The sequence below is a fragment of the Bison bison genome, unplaced genomic scaffold (genome assembly GCF_000754665.1).
Source record: "Bison bison bison isolate TAMUID 2011002044 unplaced genomic scaffold, Bison_UMD1.0 scf7180017864279, whole genome shotgun sequence".
Classification (NCBI taxonomy): Eukaryota; Metazoa; Chordata; class Mammalia; order Artiodactyla; family Bovidae; genus Bison; species Bison bison.
The window spans coordinates 538,874-558,083 of NW_011494851.1; the positions used below are offsets into that span (position 1 = coordinate 538,874).

Genomic DNA, 19,210 nt, shown 5'->3' on the forward strand with positions numbered 1-19,210 from the left:
GACTCTCAAGAGTCTTCTTCAACACCACAGTTCAAAAGCATCAATTTTTCAGCACTCAGCCTTCTTTATGGTATGACTCTCACATCCACACATGACTACTGGGAAAACCATAGCCTTGACTAGATGGACCTTTGTCGCCAAAATAATATCTCTGCTTTTTAAATGCTCTGGGTTTCTCATAGGTTTTCTTCCAAGGAGCAAGAGTCTTTTAATTTCATGGCTGCAGTTACCAATGACAGTGATTTTGGAACCCAAGAAAATAAAGTCTGTCACTGTTTTCATTGTTTCTCCAAGTATTTGCCTTAAAGAAATGGGACCGGGTGCCATGATCTTAGTTTTTTGAATGTTGAGTTTTATGCCAGCTTTTTCACTTTCCTCTTTCACTTTTATGAAGAGGCTTTTCACTTCTTTTTTGCCATGAGAGTGGTGTCATCTGCATATCTGAGGTTATTGATATTTTAAATCCTGGCAATCTTGATTCCAGTTTGTGCTTCATCCAGCCTGGCATTTTGCATGATGTACACTGCATGGAAGTTAAATAAGCAGGGTGAAAATATACAGCCTTGACATACTCCTTTCTCAATTTTGAACCAGTCAAATGTTACATGTCCAGCTCTAATGGTTGCTTCTTGACCTGCGTACAGAATTCTCAGGAGGCAGATGAGTTGGTCTGGTATTCCCATCTCTTTACAGAGAGTTAAAATTCTGAACACTGAAATCATTTGCTCTGATGGCTGAAGTAGATTTGCTGAATTTTGACAAAAACTCTGAATAATGTGATTCTCTGTGTCACTACTTCAAGTAAGGATATTAATTTAACATCTTTAAGGTTATCTTGTTTTATAAAATCTAAAATAAAGCTTGAATACATAATTTTATTCATTTATTTTCAAACTTAAAAGGTAGAAATTGACCACAAAAAACTCTCAATTAAGTGTGAAACATCACATATAATACTATGTGTATTATAATACATAATATATAATACTATGTGTATTATAATACATAATATATAATACTATGTGTATTATAATACATAAATAATATATAATACAAAGGCTCTGCTATGAGTGCCTTTTGGACTGCAGGAAAAGATGAGGAAAGGTCCACTGAAGATTTAAAAAATGGAATTCTTTGATCAGGACATGTATGTCTTTCCCAAGAATAGGAAATAAGGATTCAGGTTTTGTTACAGTGTGCATTGCACTAAATTGATTCATCTGCATCAAGGGATAAACATTTAATAAAGTTATAGGAAGCAATATGTCACAAGGGGAAAAAAAGCCTTATTTTTCTTTTTGAATTATATTTTTTAAAAATAACAATTATTTATTTAAAAACTCCTGAGAGTTTATTGTACATAATTATGTGATTATGTGGAATTTTTTTTTCATCTTTACCTTTTCATTTTACTGTCATTTTTGAGATTTATAATCAAGTTATATTTTTGCTACAGTTTCTATGGATAGAAAATAAATCAAAATATGTCAGTCAAATTTGATATTCTAATCCTACGTAAAAATTTAATGGAGTATGTGTGAAAGCAATTTAAAATTGATATATTTTCATTATTTTCTTATTCCTTTATGTGTGCCATGTCATGCATCATTTCTATGTACTTTAGAACAGAGTTTTGATGTTGGCAATTTAGCATGGTGATAGTTAAGAAGAAAGTCTACATACATGGTGGTGTATACCGTGGATGATTAATGTAGTAGGCAATCCAAGAAGTGAATCCCCAATAAAAGGCACAACTCTACAAATAAAACAAAATAAAAGTTAAGGAATATATATACACATAACATAATTTGAATCCACCCCAAACATTAGTATTCCACATCACAGTATTTTGGTATAAAAAGGTTATAAATTTTCTAAGCCTGATAACTGGAATGCTTCTTCATCCAGTCAAGTAGCTAACATCTTAAAAACACCTATCTGATATCACTAAGAAAATGCATTTCTTTGCTCAACCCTTGTTAATAGAAATGAGTATTTAGGCTATAGAGAAATGTAAAAATGTATTTTAGGAAGATTTTTCAAGAGTAGCTTTTGTCTGTCAGGAGGGAAGTAATAAAAATAATAAATATCTATTAGATAAGATTTACCAATAGTCATATCCCCAAAGTAAATGAATAATAGCATGAGTTACCTAATGTTTCTTGATTGATTATGAAGAGAAATGGACTAGTTTGGGTTTACTAGGTTATGATGCTGATCTAATACTAATGTGATGAATGTTAATACCTTCTTTCAAAAGAGAAGCTAGTCTAAATGATTTTTTGAGGTTTCTAAGAGTTCAAGAGTTTATTGCTTCATTTTAATGACAAAAATAGAACAGCTTCCTCTTCAAAAATTTTAGAAAGTAAATATTTGCTAAAACCCAGGAAGCTCTTAAAGATATAATTCATTTTGAAACCAAATTTTAAATAGGAAAATAAAATAAATTTAAATTGGAAAATTGAGTTAACCATATTGCCTAATATACATTTCCATCTCAATATTCCGCAATGTTTTCTGTTTTCTTGATAATCATTTGATTGTTAATAGCATTTATATTCATCATTTTTGGGGACAGCAAAGATCCTGTCATTACACTGACAACAACCACAAATAGAGGATATAGCATCATCATTTTAGTCATACAAATTTATATTTATTAGAGGGCTTATGTTTCAGATTCTTCCTCTTCAAGTGGTACTTAGTCTGAATTTAGTGCTAAGTACTTTCAAAATTAAAGGTGCCTAAAAGTACCTTGTAACATAAGGTCATGGCAAATATTTTATGTAATATTATTTGTTGGGGTCAGCTCTGATGAACCAGATCACTCACAAAATGACATTTCAGCAGTTTAAGATATGCTGATACACCTGAACAGAAAAATCTAAGCTTGAGAGAAATAAGCATGATTAAATGATGATGCAGATGATCCTATACATAAAATTTATCAAAAACAATTAAAATTACAAAACATATCAGTGCCCACCTTTAGCAAATTTTTCAAAGATGTATGTCCTGAAGAAACCTTGTGAACAAATAAGGTTTCCAAAAGGTATCGGATATAGTGTATACAATGACAGAAGCAGGCCAAGCTAGAAGGAAATAAAACACAAACCCATTAAATTCCCTTCCAAAAATTTGGATCACCTTATGGATAAGATATTTTCATTTTTTTTTTAGTTTGCTATTACTTTCCTTTCTATTTTTGAAGATAAATCTTTTAAAGTTAATTTTATTAGAGTATAGTTAATTTACAATGCTGTTAGTTTCTGCCTTTCAACAAAGTGAATCAGTTACACATATCCACTATTTTTAAAATTATATTCCCATATAGATTATTACAGAATATTGAGTATAGAGTTCCCTGTGCTATATAGTAGGTTTTTATTCATTATCTGTGCTATATTTAGTAGTGTACATCAATCCCAGTGTCCCAATTCATCTTTTCCCCATCTTTCCCTTTTGGTAACTATAAGCTTGTCTTCTACATCTATGAGTTTATTTTTGTTTAGTAAATAGCTTCATCTATATTTATATAGTGTAACTTTCTCTTTATCAAGAAAATACTGGTTTTAATAACTAAAACACAAATGTTAGTTTTCATATTTTTATTTTATTTATTCTAGAAAATTTTTAAATTTAATATTAAAAGTACTGTTACAACAGTTTCTTTAAATTTACTTCTGATGACGCTCAAGATATTTTATAATACCAGTCATAAACAGTATGTTCACATCTTTCTGAGGAATATATATGATATGTGTGTGTGTATATATATATATATATATATATATAAAGTACTTATAAATGTGATCATATGAAAATGGCTTAAATTTGAAGCAGAAAATTTACAACCTACTTAGAATGCATTTGACATGTTATAATATTCAAAATAGCTTTTCATTGCCTGGTTGTCCTTTAGCAATTACCACAGATTGAAAAAGTTTGAATTTCACTTCCTATGGATTCAATGCAGCTTTTTTTTTCCAGTTTGTTTTCTTGCCTAACATATTGCAATATTTTCTGTCTCTTTATGTCATTTGTTTTTGTTGCTTTTCTAACCCATCACCTCTTCTTGTCATTTGTATAATTAATATATAAAAAGTGAGTGTCAAATACAGTTTATAGATGTATATTTCCTTGTTTATACTTAAAATATATTTCCATTAAAATACACACCTATTTTATTATGAATAAACATGTAAAATTTCAACAACTATGATTGCTATTCAAGAAAATCAATATTCATCAAAGATCATATATTAAACCAATAAATGTTAAGCACAAAAATCAGCATTTCATCTACAACATGTAAAATTGAACACTGAATCTACACTGTATGTTTATAAAACCACAATGAATTGATGATTTCAGGTACTAATGAGTAACTTTGGGAAAAACAGATAAACAAAAAGCAACATACCTAAATCATTAGTTAATATATCACTGTTCATTAATTCATAAAAATAAAACTGCACCTGTTATGAGAGAGATGTTCTACATGGTGTATAGATCTATGAACAATAGGCAAATTCTGAAAGAAGTGAGAGAGTACTGTGTATGTATTTGGGGGCAAAGCTTTCTAGACAGTAACAGAAACAAAAGCAAAAGTTCTGATGTAGGAAGTTGTCTGTGGGTTCAAGGGACTGACAAAATCAGTATCTCTCATAACTAGCTGGTTCAGATGTAGAAGTATTTGTATAAACACCTGAGAAATAGAATTTTACATCTTGTAAGAAAGCAGAAAAATTATCTTTTGCCCAACAATGAAGCAGAGCACTGAATGAGAAATTTCAGTTTAAGCTATGATTAAGTTAGTCCACTTATTTAATTTTTATTATACCATTAGGGCATAGAGATTAGCATAGCAGATAGCAATGGCTTAATAGTTGGATTTACACCACTTTGTACATTATTGATAACTCACCAAGTATGATTTCATTTCAAAATATTTAATTATGTTTGAAAAAGTGAAAGTCACTCAGCCCTGTCCAATTCATTTGAGACCCCATGGACTATACAGTCCATGGAATTCTCCAGGCCAGAATACTGGAGTGGGTAGCCATTCTCTTCTCCAGGGGATCTTCACAACCCAGGAATCGAACCCAGGACTCCTGCATTGCAGGTGGATTCTTTACCAGCTGAGCCACCAGGGAAGCCCTAATTATAGTTGACTTTAATTCAAACATAAAATCTTTCTCTTTCCAGTGCTAAACTAATAGAACATTGATAAGTAGGTTTGGATCCATTTCTTTTTTCCAGTTGTAATATTTGAAGATTTCTTATGTTTTATCAACTAAGTTTCAAGATATGAGGACTGTTAAAAAGAAACTTTATAAAGTTTTAAGGCAGTCATTGTATCAGGTTTTTTTAGAGGAAGAATATGAAGGCAATATTCAGATAAAAGTTTGTCAGTGTAAGAGATTTTGCTAACAATGGATACTGAATTGCAGAAGGCACAGTGTAAGAATTCCAGGAATTGATGGAAGTTCAGTAAAAGCAACAAATAGAAGGTTTTAGAGCATATTTAAGTGGAGTATGAGATATGAGGGATGATCTGAATGTGGGGAGTTCATAAGGTCAGAGACCTAAACAAGGACAAAGTATCCAAATTTCAAAAGCTGTTTTGTTGTTTTTTGTTTGTTTGTTTTGTGTTTGTATTTAAGGCAGATATTCAAACTGTGGATACTGAGCACAGGAAAGTTTTCTCTGGCTACTTTTTCATCCCTGATGTTGCAGTTAAAGCCTTAAGGAGATGCACATACGGCAAATTTACATCTAGATCACTAGATCCCTCTGCTGGGAGGGACCATGGCAGTTTTGAGTATGTGTCTGCTCTCTAAAATACTATTGACTGAATAAAGAACATTTGCATTACATCAAGCCATGGGCCACCATTTCACTACTTGAGGAGCATAGAGATCATGCTGGAGATCTGTCCTTAGTCCTAGTATGTAGAGTTTTGTAAGAGATTCAAAGAATTTGGGGGCAGTTGAGTCACAAAAGAAGTGAAACCTAGCAGAAAAATGCTCTGGAATATGAGTCAAAGTTACTTAGAAGAAGTAACTTTGGATTATATGTCAGGTGGATATGGGGTTTGAAATTTCATCTTTTTAACTTTGAGAAATGACATAATCTGTCCTGAAACTGAATTGTCTTAGAGATCTTGGGATTATTTTATAGACCTCTACTAGACACTTAACTTTCAAAAATAGTTTGTGTGTATCTACTCTGAATGATTTCATGTAAACTTAACATATTTGTGCTTTAGAAAGAATGTGGCACCCATGCATTTATCACTGAGATGTTATAAAACATGCCATGTTTGTGTTTAAGAATAGCAACCAACTATCAGTCAATTCCTTTGACAATGTTGCTGGGTAAAAAAAGAAAAAGGTCCTCCCTCCATGCTGTGATATATATCTGGTGCACATTATTATTATATGTCTGATCTGAAAAATGAGGGCAATTACATTCTCCAATAAACTCTCCACCCCAGACTCTTTCTAAATGATTTGGGAATTCTCTTCACTTAAGAAAAAGAAAGACTGACTTTCATGTTACCAAAGGACCTGAACAACTTGTCCTATACTAGCCTGACCATGATCCCTGAGATCCAACCTTCTCTTGCCTCCTGTGCACATGCTCCATACGCTTTCTCTCTGCTCCTACAAAGCATCAAACTTCTATGTACCACAGATAATTTCCATATTAATATTTCTCAGATTTACTAGTTTGGCAATCTCACATACTTTCATAAAACATAGAAAATATTTAAACATAACTTTCTTTAAAAAGCCCATCTCAGAACACACATCCAGTTCAGGTTCCTTTCTTTTCATACTCTAAAAAGCCCAATGTAAAATAAATTTGTATGTAATTGTTTCATGCCTCTATTCATTCAAAACATTACTATTGAGTGTTTTTTAAAAATCATGTAATGTATTATTAACATAAAAGATTGAACATCAAAAGACACTCACTATATAACTTAAATTCATAGAGTGAAAAACACAAATGACTATGTAAATATATAATTTTAAAGTAATAAAATGTATAAAGGGAAATATTTTAGTAGCATATTTCTCATGGAAGGAATAGAAATGCTAACTCTGATAAGAAATATTGAGCTTTATGTGAAGTTTGAATAAGAGATAAGAAAGTGAAAGGCCATGAAGAAAGGTTGGAGGAAGAGGGATGGCGTGTGTAGATACCCTTGTGAGAAAGGGCATGGCAGATATCAGAACAAGAAGGGTGGGTATTGTGGCTGTAGTACAGAAGTAAGAGTGAATGAAAGATTAGTTTCATATGGGACATCCAGGAGTCAAGTTATTCTCTATCATATAGCATCCCTATGATCTGAATTTTGCTTCTTAATTCACTTAGGGTTTAGGCATTTGCTCAGATTTCTTTTCCAAAAAAATAAATTGGTAACTCTACATATCAAAGTAGCATCTTGAATGATTATTCTCTTTTTTTTTAATTTGATATTTGATCTAGGGGACAGAGGTAAAGAATCCACCTGCAATGAGAGACCTGGGTTTGATCCCTGGGTTGGGAAGATCCCCTGGAGAAGGGAAAGGCTACCCACTCCACTACTCTGGAAAAGTCATAGAAAATTCCATGGACTATTAAAGAGTAGGACATGACTGAGCAACTTTCACTTTCACAGAGAAAGAGGTTATTTCCATAGTATGTAATGAATCATATATTCATATTTGATGTGTCCTTGGTCTTTTTTTGTGTTTTATATCAGAGTTAAATTTGATTTTGGCCTTTAATTTACTAAATGTAAATTTTAAAATCTTTTTTTTCTTCCAGTTTATTAGTTGTTATTATTGATTATCTATGAAATTTTGCCCATATTTTTAGTATTTATATTCTGAGCCCTATATATGACCTCTAAACTTTGTAATATTAAGCATTTCATTTGCTTGTTGATTGTGATCATAACTAACAGAACTTACCTCCACTCTAAGGTGGAGGTATATACTCTATTATATACTCTTAATATACTCTATTAAGTATATTAAGATACTTAATATACTTAATAGAGTATATTAAGATACTTATTAAGTATATTAAGTAATAGGTACTTGTTTATAAACTTACAAAAATGTATTTTGCTAAAAGTGAATCCATGTTCATTGAGTTTACAATATTTTTAACATAATATCTGTGTATTAGTTTGTCTACTTCTTAATCTAGATGCACCATGTGTATGTATTACTTACTGTACCACTGGGTGACATAATCTTCTAGAGCTCTCTTTCATGTTATATATATATGGGATCCTCAAATAAAAGAGGAGATATATTAGCAGAGGTCCTGTGTATTCAGCCAAAAATACCTGAAAAAAGAAAGTGATTTAGTTTAAACAGTACATTTTATAGCTTCCCTGGTGGCTCAGACAGTAAAGAATCTGCCTGCAATGCAGGAGACCTGGGTTCAATCTCTGGGTCTGGATGATCCCCTGGAGAGGAGAATGGCAATCCACTCTAGTATTTTTGCCTGGAAAATCCCATGGACAGAGGAGCCTAGTGGATGACAGAATACCTGGGGTCTCAAAGCATCGGACATGACTGAGCTGAGCAACTAACACAGAACCATGATAAACATGTCCCCAGACTTACCCTGCTATATAAGCTGGTGAAATGGATAGGTGAGCATCTGTTCTCTAAAAACAACTAGACCAAGTGCTGTCACAAATAACAGGAAATCTTCCTTAGAAAAATTAGCCAAGAGTTAAGGTAAAGGACAATTATAAATAGTAAAATAAAAATATTAGACATAACTATAATGATGTCTTCATAAATAGCACACAAAGATTTTTATTTATCATTAAATAATTTCATTTAATCAAATACATAAGTGCATTTCTCATGTCTTTCCAGCCCCGTACTAAATGAATTTTCTATGTTAAACATCCCTGTCACTAAATGGAATGGGAAATCGCTTTTTGCTGCCATGTCATCTATAATTCAATCAATTTGAAAGTGAAAGTGTTAGTCACTCAGTTCTGTCTGACTTTGAGACTCCATGGACTGTAGCCCACCAGGATCCTCTTTCCATGGAATTCTCCAGGCTAGAATACTGGAGTGGGTTGCCATTCTCTTCTCCAGGAGATCATCCTGACCCAGGGATTGAACCCAGGTCTCCCACGTAGCAGGCAGATTCTTTGCCATTTGAACCACCAAGAAAAATCAATTTGACCCTTGTTCAAACTGAAATAATTTACTTCTCTTTCCTGGAAATTTCAGATTTTTACTGAGTCTGAGTGAGTAGTTTTGGAGGATTGCTTTCTGAAATCTGGAGCTTCTTTTGGAACTTGCCACAAGTATGGCAACCATGTATGTGGAGAGAGATATCCAATCTATAGAGAGACAATCATAAGATTTGGAAAGATAATTGGAAATGAGACCACATGATTTCAAAAAGATTAATTGTCTGATTTTCTGATAGCTTTCTGAAACTGGTGAGTGTCCATTATTTGATTTTGTCTTGATGCTAAAACCAGGTTAAAGTCACATTCTGAAATTTTCAGTCAGAAAAGGGAAAATAATTTCCCTACGAGTTTTCAAAGAGAAAAGCAGAGGAGAGAAAGAATACAAATATGACAATGATAAATTCAACTGCCACTTCTATTTTGCTTTGTCTTTGCCAATTTTCATCATTTCTAAGGAAGGAAACTTGAAGCTGTACATATTTTGCTCAAATATGCAAGTGCGCACATTGATTTTCAGTGGAAACAGCTTCAGACTTTATTTTTTGGGCTCCAAAATCACTGCAGATGGTGACTGCAGCCATGAAATTAAAAGACGCTTACTCCTTGGAAGAAAAGTTGTGACCAACCGAGATAGCATATTGAAAAGCAGAGACATTATTTTGCCAACAAAGGTCCGTCTAGTCAAGGCTATGGTTTTTCCAGTGGTCATGTATGGATGTGAAATTTGGACTGTGAAGAAAGCTGAGCACCGAAGAATTGATGCTTTTGAACTGTGGTGTTGGAGAAGACTCTTGAGAGTCCCTTGGACTGCAAGGAGATCCAACCAGTCCATTCTTTTTTTTTTTTTCAAAGTTTATAAGTATTTTATGTTCTGTTTTGTTTTTCATGTAGATATCTTATATTGATGAAATTATTGTAGTCTAATCTTCATTTTTCATTTTAAGTCTTATACTCATTTTTTTAACAGAGAAATCTGCTTCTCTCTAATTATTCCTTATAATTAAATACAGGTTACTTTGGAATTTAAGTACACAAGTACAGAGCATTCTTTACTTTTATTAATTTTCTTTTTTTTAATTTTAGAGCTGAACGACAAAGGAATGTAGCACTATATAATGCTGAAGAGCTAAGTAAAGCTTTCCAACATTATAAAGAAAAAGTGGCTGAAAAACTGGAAAAGGTAAGAGGCAATTGTGCAAGTTCAGTGTTTTGTATTGTCCATATTCTGAAAATAAAGACAGACATAGAATATCTTTATAGTTAAAGCAAGGAGTAATTTTTATGATCTCACTCATAATAATTGAAATAAAGAATGTATAATGATTAGTTAATACCTGTGATGGATTCATTTTGATATTTGGCAAAACTAATACAATTATGTAAAGTTTAAAAATAAAATAAAATTTAAAAAAAAGAAAGTTAATGCTCATTATAAGACTGTAAATATTATATTAACCAACCAGTCCATTCTGAAGGAGATCAGCCCTGGGATTTCTTTGGAAGGAATGATGCTAAAGCTGAAACTCCAGTACTTTGGCCACCTCATGCAAAGAGTTGACTCATTGGAAAAGACTCTGATGCTGTGAGGGATTGGGGGCAGGAGGAGAAGGGGACGACAGAGGATGAGATGGCTGGATGGCATCACTGACTCGATGGACATGAGTCTGAGTGAACTCCGGGAGTTGGTGATAGACAGGGAGGCCTGGCGTGCCAAGTCGGACACAACTGAGTGACTGAACTGAACTGATGCTTTTATCTCTTTTGACAATTTTGTGGAGCTACATGATTACAATATATGGCATATAGGCACATACATATAATCACATGTTTATACATAAACATGTATAAATGTCTATTTATATATGTAACTGTCTTTTATACATTTTTAAACAATATTTATTATCTCACAAGGTAAGAAATATTTTTATATGAGGATAAGAACAATGCAATAAGTTTATAAGTTTATAAATCCAAAAATTCAGTACTAAAGCAACCTTTTAATGTATTAATTTATGGCATAAAACATTCCTGATTATTCATATATAAATAAAAATATCTTCTGAATGTCTGATAATAGAATCTAGTTAATACTCTAGACTAATTAGGATAATGATTGTTTTAAAATATTTATTTCAATATCTCTGACCTAGTCAAATCAATTTTGAGCAAATTCTATAGTAAGATGTCAGAAATGAAAAACATTGTAAACAATAGTTAACATGACCAAATATCACTATTTATTAAGTTGATAAACATATTGTCATAAATAGGAAGTTTTTTTTTTGGATCAGAGGAAATTAAACTACAATCTTATCTCCATCATCTCCTAAAAACTTTGGAGATCCTGCTATCTTACAGTAATATGTTCTAGGAGACCCAATATTTTAACACAAATATTGTTCATTCTGAAACACTGGGATTAAAAGAATGCCAAAATATAAAGCATATATTCTGATTTAAAAGCCCTGGAGGGTAATAAAAAAAAATAACTTTTGAACAATGAATCTTTCAAGAAAAATGTATATTTGGGTGAAAATAGAAAGGATGTTTGATTAAACTTAGAAAGTAATCAGAAAATAGATTTATAATTTAAAAAAGCAGGATATATAAATGTTAATAAAATGGATTTCTGAAACAGAAACTGCTTTTCTTCTACTAAAAAAGAATAAAAACAAAACTAAAGATGAAATAAATATACAAAGGAAATATATACTTGTAGGTATACAGCCTATGCAGATGAATTTACAATAATTAGAAACTCCACCTTAATCCAAAATTTACTGGCGATTTTATTTTCAAAATAAGCAAGTACAACTTTCTTTTTTTTTAACTTTGAAGATACATACTACTTCTAAGTTCAATATATTTTTAATATCAAATTATTTTCATACTTCCCCTTTATAGAAAGTTCTCTGTTTTAAACTGTGTTGCTTTTAATGTAAAATTCACTATTTTTACTAGACAAGCTATGAAACTGGAATTTTTTAGAACTTCTCTAGAATATTCAACTTGTTGTATTTCTAAATTGAAAAGGAGTACGACAATAAACAGTTTTAGAAAATATAAATTCTATTCAACTTCAGTTGTTGTAAATTGATTAAAACCCTTGGGCTAAGATTTCATTTAATGCATTCATCCTTCCTTTAAAAAAAATATTTTTTTAGTCCTATTATTATTAGGGTGGTTTTGGCTTGTTCTCTAAAATTGCAATTGACCATTAAAAGGAACATGAATTGCTTGTGTCACAGATGTTGAAAATTGTTTAGTTGCTAGGTCACGACTCTTTTGAGACCCCATAGACTGTAACCTACCAGACTCCTCTGTCCATAGAATTTTACAGGCAGGAACACTGGAGAGCATTGCCATTTCCTACTCAAGGGGTTCTTCCCAATCAAAGGACTGAACCTATGTCTCCTTCATTGGCAGGAGGATTCTTTACCACTGAGCCACTAGAGAAGCCCTGCGGCAAAAAATAGTGTCAACAGTAATTTTCTAAAGATAAGAGAGCTACTAAAATTATGAGAAAATTTCCCAATAGTAATATTGCTTTGTACTCCATGAGTACTATTGAAGCTAATGTGATACTAGAAGGTTTATTTTTTTTCCAAGAAAAATTAACTGTTATATGAAAAACATATAATGGATAATTCTATGCTCATGTTATGCAAACAAACCTTCATAATGAGATCACCAAGAAAAAATAATCAAAATATTTTTCAAGCTCCAAAGAGTTACTGAGTCTTTGAAGAATTACAAGATCAAAATGTTTTATAAGACTCTCCTGAGTAGTAATTAACCTGGGGTATGAAATTTGGTAAGTGCCTGATGTAAAGACCAATCTTTTGAGGGTGCTTAAGACTGGAAGCATCAAAATTGCTGCTTGTTGTCTTTCAAAGACTAAGGTGGCTATAAACACCCCAGAATTTGAGTTGGAAAGTAGAACAGTTAAAACTTAGGAGTGAGGATGAAACAACAGATCTGTCTTCATAGGTACTTCATATGTACATATGAAACTCAGCCTGAAGTCACTTCAATCATGGATTGGAATGAGATGACCTGTACTCAATAGTGCCATTAGTCCATCTGCAGAATGATAAATTATATTTGAAAGGTAAAATGACCAAAGGCTTCTCCAAGTAATCTTTAAATTTATTAATATAATTTTTCTGCAATGTCAGAAATATGCAGTTATACAAGGAGTGAAGATATCATGACCATAACCAAAAGCAGCAGCAGGCATTGAAAATGGTTGAACTAAAGGTTCACATAACAGAATTATCAAGCACATACTTTTAGAAAACAATCTTTTAATGTTCAAAGAAAAAAAAAAACTTGAAATTTTAGTGATATTTGAAAACTTTGGTTTTTTTAATTTTATTTTATTTAACTTTACAATATTGTATTGGTTTTGCCATATATCAAAATGAGTCTGCCACAGGTATACATGTGTTCCCCATCCTGAACCCTCCTCCCTCCCGATACCATCCCTCTGGGTCGTCCCAGTGCACCAGCCCCAAGCATCCAGTATCATGTATCGAACCTGGACTGGTGACTCGTTTCATATATGATATACATATGAAAATTTTGGAAAGGAAAATATGAAAATGTAATATGAATCCCAAAAGGAGAATACAAAGAGAATAATGGAGAATCAAAAGATGAAGAGATTATGCAATTTTGTCAAATTAGATATAACTATCAAGCCAGGAACACAGATAACACAATAAACCCAAAGCAGGATAAATAAAACCACAATCATAACTATGTGCACCATAATCAAATAAAATAAAAATTCTGAATAAACCAGGGAAAAACTTTAAGGAGTACAGTAGACTTTTCAACAGAAATAATGGGAGTCGGAAATCAAACTAATAGTGTTTTTAAATAAAGACAGAAATAGCTGCCAATGTGTATTTTTTTCTGAAAAAAATATTCTCCAAGAATATAAACTAAATGAATACATTTTAAGATGAACAATAATTGTGAGAACTCATCAAAGACAGAAGGATAATACAACATGGACAGAAGAGCCTGGCGGGCTACAGTCCATAGGATTGGACACAATTGAGCGACTACGCACAGCATGTACAGAAACATTAATGAAGATAAAAATGATGAAAACGGAATGTGATCTTTAGTTAATAGGATTTGTCTGATGGGAATTATTTTATTATAATTATATTAATTTATAACATTATCCTAAGTCTTCCAATTTATCCTAAGTTCCACCAGACAAGAATTTTCTCAACATTCTGCAGCAAACTCTTGCCTCTTGAAAAATATTATTAAGTTACTAATTTTGACCTTGCTAAATTAAAGAGATTGTTTCTCACAAAAAAGAAAACATAATAATGCTTTTATTATAGGAGTGAATTTTAATATTTTATAAATGTGTAAGAATGTTAATTGTGGTAAAATATTGCTTTAATTTTGCAATTTAGTTGATATAAAGTGGGTGTGATTGCAATGTAATGTGTATATTTTTAGCATTTAATAGGACTGACTCATTTGGAGCAAAAAAGTGTGAACCATAGGGTTGATTTAAAAATATCCAGCCTATTTTCATAGTTCTCTTTGTCACCTAAATGACTTTCCTCTCAGATAAGCTATAATTTTCTAGCACAATTGTCACAGAATTCTTCCTTAGCTTTTTTTTTTCCTCAGTGTTTATCGCAATGATGCAGCTGAAATTTATTATGTATCACAGTTATTGCCACTCACTCCAACACAGTTTCTGTAGATAGAATTCCTTTTTCATCATAAATGTGGACAAAGATTCTTTGAATATTTTAACCTTTAAAGATCAAAATCTGCTTGTCTAACATTTCTTCTAGCAAGGGTCTGTAGATATTACTTCTAAACTCTAAATACTTTGTTACAATATGCATGCATTAGTAGCTTTTTGGTAAACAGTATGATATACTCCACAAAGATTCAGAATACTCTAAACTTCAGTTCAGTTCAGTTCAGTCGTTCAGTCATGTGTGACTGTTTGCGACCCCATGGACTGCAGCATGCCAGGCTTCTCTGTCCATCACCAACATCAAGGTGGTGATTCCATCAACCATCTCATCCTCTGTTGTCCCCTTCTCCTCATGCCCTCAATCTTTTCCAACATCAGGGTCTTTTCCAATGAGTCATTTATTCACATCAGGTGGCCAAATAACTCTAAACTTAGTTTTATTTATTTTTTAATGCAACAAATTAACACTCAAAGGCTCAATAAATCTTGGAAACTAGAGCAACCATTTAGCCAAGCACACTAAATGTAATTATCTAAATTCAAGAAGATAATACAGGAAAAATTGGTGGAAAATAAAAGCGTGTGACATTTTGATTAATGAATGTAAACTTGAATTTCTCATTATGAGACTTAAATAACAATGTATAAATTATCCTGTGTCTTTAATAATTTTAAAAATTGATTGTTTAACTATACAGGGAAAACTCAAAACACTAAGCTGGCAAAAGAAAGCCAGTTTGAATAGAAAATATTAAAAGTAATCACATCACAAATATGAAATCGATTGTAACCAGAAAAAATATTAAACGTCTGAATAATATAAAGAAAATAGATTAAATTTAACTCAAAAATGAATGATTGCACTAATTTTTGTACATCAGTGTCAAAGTTACTCATCAGATTAACTCCTTCACTTCCTGTCACTAAATACCACATCAGTTCAGTTCAGTTCAGTCGCTCAGTCGTGTCCAACTCTTTGTGACCCCATGAATCACAGCACGCCAGGCCTCCCTGTCCATCACCAACTCCTGGAGTTCACCCAAACTCATGTCCATCGAGTCAGTGATGCCATCTAGCCATCTCATCCTCTGTCATCCCCTTCTCCTGCCCCCAATCCCTCCCAGCATCAGAGTCTTTTCCAAATACCACATAGCTTCTTGCTACTGAAGATATCCCATCTATCTATTCATTACTCATGAATCCTTCAGTACTTGTGAAGTAGTATCAAGTGTTTTCTGTTTACTTCTCCTGTTTTTTAATATGGTCTTCATTCTTCTAATGCTATTGGATTCAGTTGCCACCACTTTGAAATTACCTCCTTCAAGAAAGTTGAAAGAACACCCCAACCCCTACAACTCAAATAAGTCTTATTTCTTCACTCTCAGATTTTAAAATGTCCTCTCAACTGTCTTGGGACATTTTTTATTGAATATTCTATCTCCCTTCTTTCCAATGACAAATGTGTCTTCATCATACTGAGGCTCCTAGAAGGAAAAGATGAAGAAATACCAAGTAACTGACAAGACACAGGGAAAATAGAAATAAGGCCATCAGTCATGAGATAGATTTGAATTTACAAAGTAATTATTTCTTCTTTCAACCATTTTCCCCCCATTTCTCCAGTTCTTGAATGGAAATTTGGCCACTGATCATAGTAAGAATGGAGAATTTAAAATACTTTTAATGCAATATTTTGTTTCACTATGAATTTATTTGATAGAAGATATCCTCTCTCAACAAATCATTCACATCAAAATGTGGGACATCTATATTGCATTTCAAATTGATACTTACTGTAGTCCAACTGACTTGTTGACCTAGGTCTGTAAAATAGAGTGTGACAATAGACGAAGCTGCAACACTTTGAATGGTTAAGTTGTCCTTCAGAAAGGGCCCACCTTAAACAATAAGGAAATAATATTTTAATACAATGTTGAGGCAAACAAATGATAAAAATTTTTAATGTGAAACCAGTGAAAGCTAAGGATAAATTTCATATAGAAATTTCAATTTATAGTAAATCTTTAAAGTAAGACAACATATGAATAAACCAATTTTAGAAAATATATCTGGCAAATTTTCAAATACACAGTGGTTTTCTAATGCCATTTAAACGAACTACAGATTACCACTAGCTACTAATGTGTTCTGAGAAAAATGTAATTTTAGATAATATCGTAATCAAATACGATAAAGTATATTTTGAAGTATAATTTTGTGTGTCAGTAGACATACATATAAACTGTTCTATAATTGATTTTAATGTAGATGAATTAGATGGAGTAGAATTTTATTTTTTTTACAGGTTTCTTTATTTTTTTCCTGTTTATTTATTTATTTATTTTTTAACTTTACAATATTGTATTGGTTTTGCCATATATCAAAACGAATCCACCACAGGTATACATGTGTTCCCAATCCTGAACCCTCCTTCCTCCTCCGTCCTCATACCATCCCTCTGGGTCATCCCAGTGCACTAGCCCCAAGCATCCAGTATCGAGCATCGAACCTGGACTGGCGACTCATTTCATATATGATATTATACATGTTTCAATGCCATTCTCCCAAATCATCCCACCCTCTCCCTCCCCCACAGAGTCCAAAAGACTGTTCTATACATCAGTGTCTCTTTTGCTGTCTCGCATACAGGGTAATTGTTACCATCTTTCTAAATTACATATATATGCGTTAGGATACTGAATTGGTGTTTTTCTTTCTGGTTAACTACACTCTGTATAATATGCTCCAGTTTCACCCACCTCATTAAAACTGATTCACATGTATTCTTTTTAATGGCTGAGTAATACTCCATTGTGTATATGTACCACAGCTTTCTTATCCATTCATCTGCTGATGGACATCTAGGTTGCTTCCATGTCCTGGCTATAATAAACAATGCTGTGATGAACATTGGGGTACACGTGTATCTTTCAATTCTGGTTTCCTCAGTGTGTATGCCCAGCAGTGGGATTGCTGGGTCATAAGGCAGTTCTATTTCCAGTTTTTTAAGGAATCTCCACACTGTTCTCCATGGTGGCTGTACTAGTTTGCATTCCCACCAGCAGTGTAAGAGGGTTCCCTTTTCTCCACACCCTCTCCAGCATTTATTGCTTGTAGACTTTTCGATCACAGCCATTCTGACTGGCGTGAAATGGTACCTCATAGTGGTTTTGATTTGCATTTCTCTGATAATGAGTGACGTTGAGCATCTTTTCATGTCTTTGTTAGCCATCTGTATGTCTTCTTTGGATAATTGTCTATTTAGTTCTTTGGCCCATTTTTTGATTGGGTCATTTATTTTTCTGGAATCGAGCTATAGCAGTTGCTTGTATATTTTTGAGATTGGTTGTTTGTCTGTTGCTTCATTTGCTATTATTTTCTCCCATTCTGAAGGCTGTCTTTTCATCTTGCTTATAGTTTCCTTTGTTGTGCAAAGGAAGTGTTAAGTTTAATTAGGTCCCATTTGTTTATTTTTGCTTTTATTTCCAATATTCTGGGAGGTGGGTCATAGAGGATCCTCCTGTGATGTATGTTGGAGAGTGTTTTGCCTATGTTCTCCTCTAGGAGTTTTATAGTTTCTGGTCTTATGTTTAGATCTTTAATCCATTTTGAGTTTATTTTTGTGTATGGTGTTAGAAAGTGATCTAGTTTCATTCTTTTACAAGTGGTTGACCAAGTTTTCCCAGCACCACTTGTTAAAAAGATTGTCTGTAATCCATTGTATATTCTTGCCTCCTTTGTCAAAGATAAGGTGTCCATATGTGCGTGGATTTATCTCTGAGATTTCTATTTTGTTCCATTGATCTATATTTCCATCTTTGTGCCAGTACCATACTGTCTTGATGACTGTGGCTTTGTAGTAGAGCCTGAAGTCAGGCAGGTTGATTCCTCCAGTTCCATTCTTCTTTCTCAAGATAGCTTTGCCTATTCGAGGTTTTTTGAATTTCCATACAAATTGTGAAATTATTTGTTCTAGCTCTGTGAAGAATACTGTTGGTAGCTTGATAGGGATTGCATTGAATCTATAAATTGCTTTGGGTAGTATACTCATTTTCACAATATTGATTCTTCCAATCCATGAACATGGCATATTTTTCCATCTATTAGTGTCTTCTTTGATTTCTTTCACCAGTGTTTTATAGTTTTCTATATATAGGCCTTTAGTTTCTTTAGGTAGATATGTCCCTAAGTATTTTATTATTTTCATTGCAATGGTGAATGGAGTTTTTTCCTTCATTTCT

The 19,210-nt window shown here is 32.7% G+C and overlaps 1 protein-coding gene across 1 annotated transcript in view; it reads right to left on the reverse strand.

Moving 5' to 3' along the window:
* Nucleotides 1–19,210, reverse strand: part of TECRL (trans-2,3-enoyl-CoA reductase-like) — a 144,464-nt gene that overhangs the window by 38,214 nt on the left and 87,040 nt on the right. Inside the window, exons 4-7 of the mRNA XM_010848894.1 lie at nucleotides 16,764–16,867; nucleotides 8,235–8,350; nucleotides 2,987–3,092; nucleotides 1,684–1,756 (exon numbers count right to left, since the gene is read on the reverse strand). Of these exons, the coding sequence (XP_010847196.1) occupies nucleotides 1,684–1,756; nucleotides 2,987–3,092; nucleotides 8,235–8,350; nucleotides 16,764–16,867 (399 nt within the window). The remainder of the gene's footprint in view (nucleotides 1–1,683; nucleotides 1,757–2,986; nucleotides 3,093–8,234; nucleotides 8,351–16,763; nucleotides 16,868–19,210) is intronic.